This window comes from Convolutriloba macropyga, chromosome 4 (assembly GCF_964194025.1).
Source record: "Convolutriloba macropyga chromosome 4, txConMacr16.3, whole genome shotgun sequence".
Taxonomy (NCBI): Eukaryota; Metazoa; Xenacoelomorpha; order Acoela; family Convolutidae; genus Convolutriloba; species Convolutriloba macropyga.
The window spans coordinates 34,950,824-34,963,182 of record NC_134471.1 but is presented as its reverse complement, the minus strand read 5'-3'; the positions used below and the strand labels follow the sequence as shown (position 1 = coordinate 34,963,182).

At 36.7% G+C, this 12,359-nt stretch overlaps 1 protein-coding gene across 3 annotated transcripts in view; it reads left to right on the top strand.

Annotated features, from left to right (window-relative positions):
• LOC142337638 (uncharacterized) overlaps positions 1-12,359 on the top strand; it is a 114,803-nt gene that overhangs the window by 87,723 nt on the left and 14,721 nt on the right. For all 3 annotated transcript variants that reach the window (XM_075387021.1, XM_075387022.1, XM_075387020.1), the window contains 2 exons: positions 9,104-9,314; positions 9,529-9,893. In XM_075387021.1, coding sequence (XP_075243136.1) covers positions 9,104-9,314; positions 9,529-9,893 — 576 coding nt within the window. The remainder of the gene's footprint in view (positions 1-9,103; positions 9,315-9,528; positions 9,894-12,359) is intronic.

The following is a 12,359-nucleotide window of genomic DNA, read 5'->3' as shown; positions in this document are numbered from 1 at the left end:
TTGCTCAGCAAAGCAATTTAAAGTGAAGAGAATAGATATCGGAAAACGCAATCCAAATTACAAATGGTATAAACCCATAAAGCCCAGTTTTAGATGGCCGCTACTTGAACTTTGTGCTTAATAATAGCTGTTGTCAGCCTTAAAACGGCTACTCTTAGGCGCTCTCTTTTTTACAATGCAAAGATTTGGATTGCATTGGCATGTCTTTTTAAGATGTTTTTACGCATTTTTCTGATTACTTTTAGCTTTCCAAACGGCATAAACAGGTAAAGATCGGCGGGCATTAAGTTGCCATAGAGGCCCCCACCTGATCTTAATGTATTGAAGTTGCTGGGAACGTCTAATTACAAAGATGAAACGTCTGATTCGAAAGATGAAATGTTCACTTTTGAGTTTTTGACCACAAAATTATGCTTTTTTGTTTTCCTGTTTTTTGAGATTTTTCTCTGACCTGGACTTCAATTGACAAGTTTAAGCTCTAATAGTCTTGTGGAAGCTAGAAATGCCCTCTTTAACTGTTTTTGTTGTAGGTTTAGTAATGCAAATTTTCAAGTTGAAAGTTTTATCATTTTTTTCGGTTTTTTTATTTCCGGGAGCCAATAAATCGATTTTAGGGCTGAAAATGGCTCAGTTTGTGTCGGTAGGTGTTTGCATAAATTTGGCTATGATGACGTTGACTTTAAATTGCTTTTTTAGGCCAATGTCCTCAGACCAATTTTTTTAAAGTTTGGTTAGATTATATACATATTTAAATGAATGTTTCTGCCTCTGTTTGTATCGTGGATGTGCAAAGAGGTTTTTGCTGGCCTATAATTGGTTATCCTACATATTTTGGCAAGAATGAAATTATTTTGATATTCATGAATAATTTAGACAAATTTACAATGATATAATTTTCAAGTTTTTGGAAAATTCTCATTTTCGTTTTTCCTGAAATCACGCGTTAAAACATCTTTTTGATGTTGGTGCTGCGCTCATGCGCAAAAAATAATTGAGTTACAACTTTAGTTTTGAAGACATCGACATCAGAAAGATGAACCGAATGTTCAGTGTTTTTACTTGTTTCTTTGTTTTGCCTGCTTCTTTCTATAGATATATTCCTATAAATCCACGAAGTTTTGTTTTCATTCGCAGTTCCGTTTTCTTTGACTCGTGACTGTTTTGAGCGAAAACCATGGTATTAAATTTAATTTTTCTGAAAGTGTACACACATTGAATGCCGTTGTTTTTAATTGCTCTAGTAGAGAAGCAATTATTGTAAACGTATGTCTTTTCGTGCAAAATTTTTGCTTGACCGTTTTGACTTTTCGAGTGACTTTTACGCTCTTGACTTTTGCGTTTCGCGTAATCTAACATTTTCTCTCAATCACAATTTCGAGCAGCTGAAATCAATTGGCGGCAATTCAATACTAAAAGTCAAGTGAAAAGTGCGCCGAAACTGGTGCCAATTTCCACTTTAAATCTTAATAGTGGTGTGTTATCCTCTAATGTGGTTATTTGAAGCCCAGTATTGAACTTCTTAGTCCTATTTAAGCTCCCCCTCCCTCCCTCCCCCCCCCCCCCCCCCGACTGAAGCAGGCTGCAAATGATTAGAGCTCCCACTAGTCGTTCGAGAGCAATTCTTCCGACTGTTAGCCGGTTATGTTTATAAATTTGTGAAACTACGTTTATCTTTTGGATTCGTAATCGTTATGTGGTCTGCTGGTCAGATAGTTGAGTCTTTAGTTCTTCATTCAATTCTTTGGATTGTAATTCCAGACTTGTCCTGCTATCTCTTTTATTTGGCTTTACCCTTTGATCACGTTATTCGTTTTACATAAGTCACGATTTTACGTTTGACTTGTGACCAACCTCAATCCTTGTTTCAACAAAATCGATTTAATTTCTTTCACGCATTGAATTACGCAATTTATTGACTAGATCAGTGCCAAAAGAGCAAAATCAGAAAAAGTGGGATAAACCGATAAAGCTCTTTACATTGCGTTATCAAAGTTCATCAGAGCGATTGCTAGCTGATATTATTATTAAGCTTACTAGCTCTGTTCGGAAGCTGAATGAAGTTTAGTTTTAGAGTCCAACTGAAACTTCACACCAAAATGAACAATCTCTGAAACTCAGAAAAAATTTTCTGTCAATTTCTATCTCGTCTGTTCTCTGTTTCAATGCCGATCTGCATCAAGCGCGTCAACGGCGGCTATTTTCCTATGTTTTTAAAGATATGGGAAATGAACAAAAATTTGCTTTCTTGTTAGTGGTTTTTTGTTCACGTGCGGCAATTTGACTTCGAACTATGTTTGAAGCAGTTATTGTAAACGTGTTAGTCTTTTCTGCAAAATTTTCTCTTGACCGTTTAGACTTTTTGAGACTTTTACGCCCTTAATTTTTTTGTTTTGCGTGATCTCAATTTTTCTCTCATTCAAAAATGTCAACAGCTAAACTCAGGTGGTGGCAGTTCACTATTAGTTTCTACGGTGTTACATAATAACTCCAAATGTTGTTATTTAAAGCTCCATCTCTAGTTCTGCCGATCTCAAATGCCACAATTTATAATCAACAAGAATAGTAACCAATTTTGCCTTTTTTTGTCCACAATCCATGTTTCTATCGAATTGTCAGTTTTTGAGTGATAGCTTTTGTGTTTTCAGTTTAATTTTTGATTGGTTTTAAAGTAAAATTTTTTGGTTCCGCTACTCTTCATAGCTTTTTATGTAGATATCTTTTTTCTAATTAGTCTGACCAATCTTGTTTTTACTGCTGTTTGATTTACGGAGTTAGTTTGTTTTTGTCTCAATTTCAAAAAAAAACTTAAGAGGGCATTGATGAATTTTGTATAAAAATAATAGTGTTTGGTTGCCGATGAAATTTTTATAGTAGACGAATATCTTTTTGCTTGATCCAACCAACGTCGACAGACAGTGACTGAACACCGTGTTTAAGCGCCTATCGCAGCACATTTTAACAACCCTTGAACATGCTACGACTGGCAACAGTAAAAGCGACTGGCAATAGTCCGATTTGAAATTGGGTCTGTGGGAGAGAGGCGTAAGAAGTTGGGCTACGGTACAACACATTCCCCGTTATCCCCGCCCCACCTCTGGAACTACATGATGTTCATCCCAATTTCTAACGGCTCAATTTATAACAACTGCTTCACGGTTATTAACTGCTCTCGAACGAAGTAACTCTTAAGGCAATTGGTCTAAATGTGTGTCTTTTTTAATGCATTTTTTGCTTGATCTTTTTCTAGGACATTCTTTTAATCTCATGACTTTATCACGCTTGAAAGTTTTTAAGTGATTTGAATTGCGCGCATTCCGAAATTAACTTTCGTGCTAATATAAAACTGATTGTGAGACATGAGAGCACGGAGATGTCGCGGCTTCAAATTCCTCCGTTGTCAGAAATATTTGCACCATAAAGAGCCGTTGCCCCTGTCATTTGATTGCCTCTCCAGTTGTTGCAGAGTATTTCGTCCGATGTTGGTCGGTTTATTATTAACACATGGCAACACTACAGAATGCTCTTTTTAATTGATCTCGGACTAGTCTTTTTTATGCACAAAATTTGAGTGTGTTGGTGACGAGATGGCAAAGGCGTCTTAGTTTAGAGGTTGATGTTCAGGACTGCCATCCAGGAGGTTGACGGCTTGAAGACCCTCGGGGTGTTTTTTGCGCCCATAAGAATTTATCTTGCCTACACCCCTCTGAATTAGTTTACCCAATTTTTTTCTCCCGATATTTTGTGTAATGGCCACCGCCGCTGCTCTCACTGTTTTCAACTGAATTCATTTTAAATCCTTTCAAGCATTACATTACGCAATGTAGTGAATACGTTTAAAGGAGCACCATCAAAAGATCAAAAGAAACAGGATAAGCATTTAAAACCCTGTCTTTAAGTCATAGTGCTTTAGGTTATCAAAGTTCATTTAAGTTCGATTGCTAGCTGGCATTAGGACTATGCTTAATAGCGTTCAGTTTAGTAGCCAAACTAAGTGTTTTTTATGGCTGCGAAGCTGTAAGCTGAGCGTAGCTATATTGTGGTGCTCTTGGTTTTTTACAATTCAAAGAATTTTCTCAATGACTTCGTCCTCTCACTAACGGAATTTGCGCGCGTGACGTCATTTCTCATTGGCTTTAGCGAAAGTTTTTAGGTTGTTTGCGTGCTTAGGTTTTGATCATACGTGACTTACCGCACTCAATAAAATGACTTTTGAACGTTCAAACTTAATTTTATTTTGAATTTGTTTAAGGTCAAAGGAACTCCTATGTGCAGTAAAGGTCACTAATAAGAGGCTTCTGTGGAATGAATTTTAGCAAGCTTTATTAATTTATCGCTGAATGTTTTTTAGCCTAGTTTTTTGAGCGGCGTGATTTTTTCAATCTAGGTCTGTATCTGTTTCGATCTCTATTATATGGCGCGCAGGTCTATTCTTTAGCAGCTATTCCGGCAATCTGCCGGCTATGTTTTAGAATTTTTTCGAATATGCAGAATTTGCACACCAAATAAAACATTTTGACACCAAGCCAATTTCTATCTCCTATTTTTCTCTGTTTCTGTTTTAATCCCAATGTGCGTCAAGCTGGTGAACAGCGGCCATTTTCCAACAATTTGCCGGCTATGTTTAGGTTTTTTCTACCTAACTTTGTTGTCTTCTCTTTTTTCATCCCGTTATTTCTCTTTTCTACTCAATTTTTTCCTCATTTTTTCGTTCTTTGCTCTTTGTATCTTTTCTGTACTATTTTTCTACTTTCCTTTCCTCGCTATTTTGTTCCCTTTTTGGGCTGTCTGTGAGCTCTCTAGCAAGCTTTTGGTTGAAGAATTATCAAGGTAAGCAGTATGAGAGTGGGTCAAGGATTGTTGCTGTGATGCTTATTGTCTTTCAAAAAAAAACCTTATTGAGAGGGCATTTACTCAATATAATTTTTGATGGGTTTGAATTCGATGACATGATTTTGTTCTTTATCAAGATGGATTTATTCTTGTATCCAGAAGAGAACTGGTTATTGAGTTGGGTTTGAGCACCATTTTCTTAATTGTCGACTTTGTGATTTATCATTGAAGTTTGTTTTAATTGGCCAAAATAATCAGATCTTTTATTTGTACTTGGAATGAATTTTGAGGTGCGAGTAGTTTCTCTCTCTCTCTCTCTCTCTCTCTCTCTCTGTCTGTCTGTCTCTCTGTCTCTCTCTCTCTCTCTCAATCTTTCTTTTTTGCCATTTCACATTTACTTTCTATCTCTGTCGCTTTTCATCTCCTTGCTTTTCTCTTTTTCTTCTCTTAAGCAATGTATTCTCTCGTAATTTTTTTAAAGCTATCTCTATCCTTTTCTCCTTAATTTATTGTTTCTCACTATCTCTAATCTAGTTTAATAATAGCCTAAAGCTATAGCTTTTCATTCGCTTGATTAAGTTTTTAGTCGCGCGTGACTTACTTCACTCTCAAAAACGGCTTCATTCTGAAACTGATTTTTGTTTATTTTAATTCAAAGAGATGAGGTCAAGTGTGAGCTGTCTTTAACTCTCTTTTTCCTCTCATTTTCCCGTTCGGTCAGTCTCTCTCATTCTGATTTTTTCCACTTATTATTCACTTTACCCTCCCCTGTTCTCTTTTTTTTCTCTTCTTCTTTTGTTCCCTATTACTGTTTTGTCGCACCTTTTGTTTTTATCTACCCCTTTGCTCACTCTAATTGAAGGTAAATTGAGTGCTCCCATTAGAAGCAGCAATAATTTAAACAGATTCCTAATCAAAAAATGACATCTCAGCATTTACTAAAAGATTTTTCTGGTCTGTTTCTTTTACTATCTCTCAGAGACTGCAGATCTAAGAAACTATTGAGGCTATATTCTGGCTATCTTTATTTTTCACTCTTTCTCTCGCCCTCTTTCTCTCTCTCTCTCTCGTCAATATATGTTTTCGCCCTCTCATATTTACTCGTTTGTTTTTTCTCTCTCACACTCTCTTTGTGTCCCAAACTTTCTTCTTTACTCTCACACCTCTCAGTTTTCGTTTTTCTTTTTTTGTCCTTTTTCGCTCTCTTCGTAAGGTGGATTTTTTCACACAAGAGCACTTATTTCCCCGCTGATATCCCTCTCAGTTTTCTCTCTCACTCAACGTTTGTTTTTTCTGTCACTTAATTCCTCTCTTCCATTTGCTGTCTAACTTTCCCGCATCCTTTTTTACTGTCCTTTCATTGTATTTTCTCTTTCAATCTTACTTTTTCTAAACACATTCATTCTCTGGCTTTCTATCCTTTCTGTTCTGTATTTTCTTGCTCTCTCTCTCTCTCTCTCTCTCTCTCTCTCTCTGTCACTTTTTTAAATATATTTTCTATCTGGTATATCCGTTTTCTTTCGCTCTGTTTCTCTTTTTCTGTCATATCCTGCTACCTCTCTATCTATTTCTCTGATCTGAATCTTTGTATCTCTGAATTTCTCTCTTCGTGTCTCACTTTTTCTTTTTTCGTCTGCTTTTCCCTCTCAATAACTTCATTATCTGTTGTCATTTCTCGCTGTTTGTTCTCTTACTTTTTCTTCGTTTCCACTCTCATTCTCTCTTCTTTTTGTCTAATACCGTTTTTACATCCGCTAAGCGTTCCTCGCTTTCTCTCTCAATCTATCTTTCTATAGCGTGAATGCATTCTCGTATTTTGACGGTTCTCTAATCTCTTCCGTCATTCTTTCGTTTTCCTTTTCCCTTTCTTCCTTTTCCTCTCGTTCTGGTTTCCAATCATTTGTCTCACTTCTTTCTTGTTTTTGCTTTTCCTGTGATCTCTCTCTCTCTATCTATCTATCTATCTATCTATCTATCTCATTCTTTCCCTCTTTTGCTGCCTCTCGCTCATTTTTTGGTCTATCTTCTTTTGTTTTTCTCTTTGTTAACTTTTATCCCTTTCTTTGCCTCCAGTCTTGTTTCGTTGTTACTTTCTCTCAATTGCGTGTTCATCTCTTTTCTCTCTGTTTTTATATATTTTCTGGTGTTTTGAAACTTTTTTCAGCACTTCTCTATCTCGCGCCATCTTCCTTTGCAATTTTCCTTTTTTCTTCTGCCTTGTGCATCTTCGTATTTTGCTGTCTTTAACCCTATTTTACCTCTCACTTTCCCTTAAGTCAGTCTCTCTCTCTCTCTCTCTCTCATTCTGATTTTTTTTTGTTTTTATTTTTCACCTTACCCACCCCTCTGTTCTTCCTTTCTTTTTCCTCTTCTTTTGTTCCTTTTTAATGTCTTACCTTTTGTTTTTTATCTCGCCTTATGCTCTCTTTCTCTCGCTCTCTCTCTCTCTCTCTCTATATATATATATATATATATATATATATATATATATATATATATATATATATCGTCTTGCTAACTTGCCAGTGTTCTGTTATTTGTCTACCTCAATGTATGTCAACCTCAACATTATCTCTCTCTTGCTGTTCCTTCTGCTGTTTTTTTTATGTTTCTCTCTCACTCTCACTAGCTCAATCTTTTCTGATGGTTCTTCATTACCTCTTTCCCTCGCTTTTTCTGTCGTTGCATCTCTTTCTCTCATTCGTTTGCCTGCGCTACTGATAGCTGAGCGGAGCTATTGGACTTTTCTCTTTTTGCTCTTTCATTCTTGCGTTTTTGACTGATATTCCTGCGTGGCGTTATTTTTCTGGTTTGTTAAAGTGAGTTTAAGTTCATTCGTGCGAATAAATCTTTACTTGAAGATGACTCAGCTCACTCTCAAAATGACTTTTGTCTCAAATCGACTTCTCCTCACTTTATTTGAAGGAATTATTGTCAATTGAGTAAATGTCAATAACCAATCCAACTTATATATAATAAATTTGTTTTCAGTACCAAATATTCAAGCTTCGAATAATTAAACAATTTCCCTGTTGCAGCACCGTTTCAGAGCTATTCAAAATTAGATTATATGTACGAAATTCATTTAGTTACTTTTACTGAGACCATTCAAGAGGAACAGGAAAAAAGGGGTTTAATAAAACAAATTTTTAGCAGCTAATATATAGTACACATAAGTTAGGCATTTTCTTGTAATTAGAAATACGAAGTCTGAGCAATTAGTAAAAAAAACTGAATTTTCTCTTTTGGTCTTTTTTAATTCCTTGAGACTGCACGTATACAAAGCTATTTATGGCCATCTGTCAGCTTTTTTTTGTTTTCTTTCTCCTTTTTTCGTTCACTTTTTCTCTTTCGGTTCATTCTTCCTTTTATTTGCTTTTTTAGTCTGAGTTTGTTTTGGGTTTTTTCTGAAGCTACCAGTAGACATTTTGCAGAGCTCATCAAATCGGTTGGACGTTTATTTTACTTAAATATCGTGAAACTGATTGACTCTGAAAATTTTGTTGATATAAAGAGCTACCTGGGAGATTTCTCCCCCTGTAGAAAATTTCAAATGCTTTGTGAAAAGCAATTCTTTTTATTTTCACTTCGGTTCACACTGTCAGCTTAAATTCTCTTCTTTTTATTTGCGCCATTTTTCCTCTATTTGGATGCCTTCTGTTGAGCTGTGTGCAATTTTCTATGGATGAACTATTTTCACGGAATAGATGTGATGAATTGGTTTTTCATTATTGCTTACGGCGCTATTGGTTCATTTTATTGTAACTATCAACTGGCACTATCTTAAACTGGCCTTCTGTTTTGGGGCAAAAATTTGTAGTTGTGTTCTAAGTTATTATTATTGTTACTTAATTAAGAAGATCACTGTAGAGGCAATTACCTAGAAACGCCTGTTTCACCTGTTCGTTTCCGCTCATTACATGCATGCTTATGATACTTAGTTTTGCGGTTAAGTTAGCTTTTACAAGTTTGTTGTCTGAGCTACACAGATCGATTGTTTTAGCATCGTGTATGGTGCTTGCTTTTCGTGGTTCATAAGTTTAGAATTTGAAGCTGTGTATGACGCATGTCCGCATTGTGTCTTCGTTAGTGAAATTCCCATTAAAAATTTTTGGCTCGATAAAAAATCCCAAAATTTCTCGGTTTGAAATGATCCGTTATCATGCAGGGAACGTTTTGTTGCATGTGATTTGTGCACATCGAGTTTTGATATCAGTTTTGGAGATTGCGAGTTATTTTAAAAACTTTGATGGGGGAAAATGTGCTGTTTCAGGGTGGTCAGCCTGTGCACCACAAACTGGACTTCATCTCATATCAACAGTACCAGAACATGTACCCGAGGAGACCAAAGCTACCAGATCAGAAGCTGCCACCCGCGCCCCCTGGGGCCCACAACTCCAATCCCAATGCAACCAACGCCTCTTCAACACAGCAGTCCTCAGACACCACAAATGCCACCGCGTCAACAAGTGACGAGCAATCGGGTACTGCGAGTATGGCTGCTGACTATATTTAAGCACCGTTTATTTAGTAAAGGAATACGAAAACAGATGGTAGGCTTTCTTAGTACAATAGGTCGAAATTTTTGCTGTTTGTTAAAGCAATATAGTATATTACAAAGTTGTTCTCAAGGTATTTACAACCTTTAAACATCGGATAGTGCTCAATGTAATTGAGTGCCTGAACGTCTTTTTTCAGCTGACAAAAACAGTGGATCAAGATCCAATACCTCCAGAAATAGCGGCAATATTAATAACAGACAACAGTACCCTAGAAATCACATGTACAATCCTGCGGCCGCCTTCATCAACCCGTACACCAACCCCCACCACTCCCAACATCACCTACATCCTCATATGGGCGCAGGGGGCAGAGGGGGTGGTGCATTCCTGGCCAGGTCCTGGGACTCGCCTGCTGGTGCTGGATTCTATGATCCGAATGGTCTTCACCATTACATGGGCTTCTATGATCCGCACCTGAAGCAACGAAAACGCATTAGGCAACAGTCGACCAGATTCTACCCTGTGATCAAAGACTACTCTTACCACAAATTCGATGAAAAGGTACGCTTGTTAAGAGAAGTAGATTCAGTTGGTGGTCGACAATCATGCAAAAACCATTTGACATAGCAATGTCGTGAAATTGAGCCTAGAATTGTGTTTTCGTCAGTTTTAAATTTAAATTAGGACAGAAATTCCATTCTTGAACAAAGGTTCATTCATCATGTTGGGCAGAGAATTAAAAGGCGGGCATATATCCCTCCGATCAATCCTGCAACACTGAGATTCCTAGATCTATGCCTTATAAATTGCACTGCATAAATTTTTCATAGAAAGCCCTATTTAATTGCTCTCAATCGAAATTTGTTTCAATTATATTAGTCCTGTGGCCTTTCTTATTCGATTTTTCGCTTCATCAATTTTTCTGTTCGCTTTCGACTCTTCTTCCTCGAAAACGGGATAAACAATTTAAGCATCTATATATTAATTCAGTGTCGACATAAAAGGCACCATGTTTAAGCTCCTAATCTTTACATGTTTTAACAGCCCCTAAACATGCTTTTCGGCAAAAAGCGACTGGCAACAGTCGGATTCGAACCGGGGTCCGTGAGTTAAGAGGCAAAAGCGCAATGAATTGAGCTAAGAAACAGATGAGCCGCGTATTTATTGGGATTTTTGTCCATTAACGTCGCATCCGTTTCTACTTTCTCCAATTCCCTCCTTTTTTCACAATTTTTTGTGCTCCATGCCTTTCTCCTGTCACTATCTATCTTGTCTCAATCTACATATTAAAAACTATTCGAATACCTATACCACCATATTTAAGCTCCTAATCTTCACATGTTTAAAGGCCTCTTAAATATACATCAAAGCGTTTTGATTCGGATGTATTTTGAAAAAGGTCAATGACCAAAAACTTGACCTTGCCAAAAAGTAAATGACCAAAAAGTTACCTATGCCGTAAATGTCAATGACTGAATACTGAATGTAAAAATGGTTCATTTTTCGGAAAGCTGCCTATGACCGAAAAGCTGTCATCTATATCTTTATATTAATTCAGTGTCGACATAAAAGGCACAATGTTTAAGCTCCTAATCTTTACATGTTTTAACAGCCCCTAAACATGCTTTTCGGCAAAAAGCGAATGGCAACAGTCGTATTCGAACCGGGGTCCGTGAGTTAAGAGGCAAAAGCGCAATGAGTTGAGCTAAGAAACAGATGAGCCGCGTATTTATCGGGATTTTTGTCCATTAACGTCGCATCCATTTCTACTTTCTCCAATTCCCTCCTTTTTTCACAATTTTTTTGTGCTCCATGCCTTTCTCCTGTCACTATCTATCTTGTCTCATTCTACATATTAAAAATTATTCGAATACCTATACCACCATATTTAAGCTCCTTATCTTCACATGTTTTAAGGCCTCTTAAATATACATCAAAGCGTTTTGATTCGGATGTATTTTGAAAAAGGTCAATGACCAAAAACTTGACCTTGCCAAAAAGTAAATGACCAAAAACTTACCTATGCCGTAAATGTCAATGACTGAATACTGAATGTAAAAATGGTTCATTTTTCGGAAAGCTGCCTATGACCGAAAAGCTGTCATCTATATCTTTATATTAATTCAGTGTCGACATAAAAGGCACAATGTTTAAGCTCCTAATCTTTACATGTTTTAACAGCCCCTAAACATGCTTTTCGGCAAAAAGCGAATGGCAACAGTCGGATTCGAACCGGGGTCCGTGAGTTAAGAGGCAAAAGCGCAATGAGTTGAGCTAAGAAACAGATGAGCCGCGTATTTATCGGGATTTTTGTCCATTAACGTCGCATCCATTTCTACTTTCTCCAATTCCCTCCTTTTTTCACAATTTTTTGTGCTCCATGCCTTTCTCCTGTCACTATCTATCTTGTCTCAATCTACATATTAAAAATTATTCGAATACCTATACCACCATAATTAAGCTCCTTATCTTCACATGTTTTAAGGCCTCTTAAATATACATCAAAGCGTTTTGATTCGGATGTATTTGAAAAAGGTCAATGACCAAAAACTTGACCTTGCCAAAAAGTAAATGACCAAAAAGTTACCTATGCCGTAAAGGTCAATGACTGAATACTGAATGTAAAAATGGTTCATTTTTCGGAAAGCTGCCTATGACCGAAAAGCTGTCATCTATATCTTTATATTAATTCAGTGTCGACATAAAAGGCACAATGTTTAAGCTCCTAATCTTTACATGTTTTAACAGCCCCTATATTGAATATAATATAATAATGATAAGAGAATTACTTGCACATCAATGGAAAAGACAAATTCAAGACAATTTAGAATAGTAATTACAATAATAATACCAATATCCGTGCTTCACTTCCCAAATGAACTAAATCAAAACAGCTCACAGTATCCTAACAGGTCTTGCAATTACAAACTTCCAGAGTTCAGTCTCAAAAAACTCTCAATCTCTTCTTTGCTGTTTGCCCTATCATTTAAAGTTTAGTCCCACTAAACCAACTGCTTCTTTTCCCTT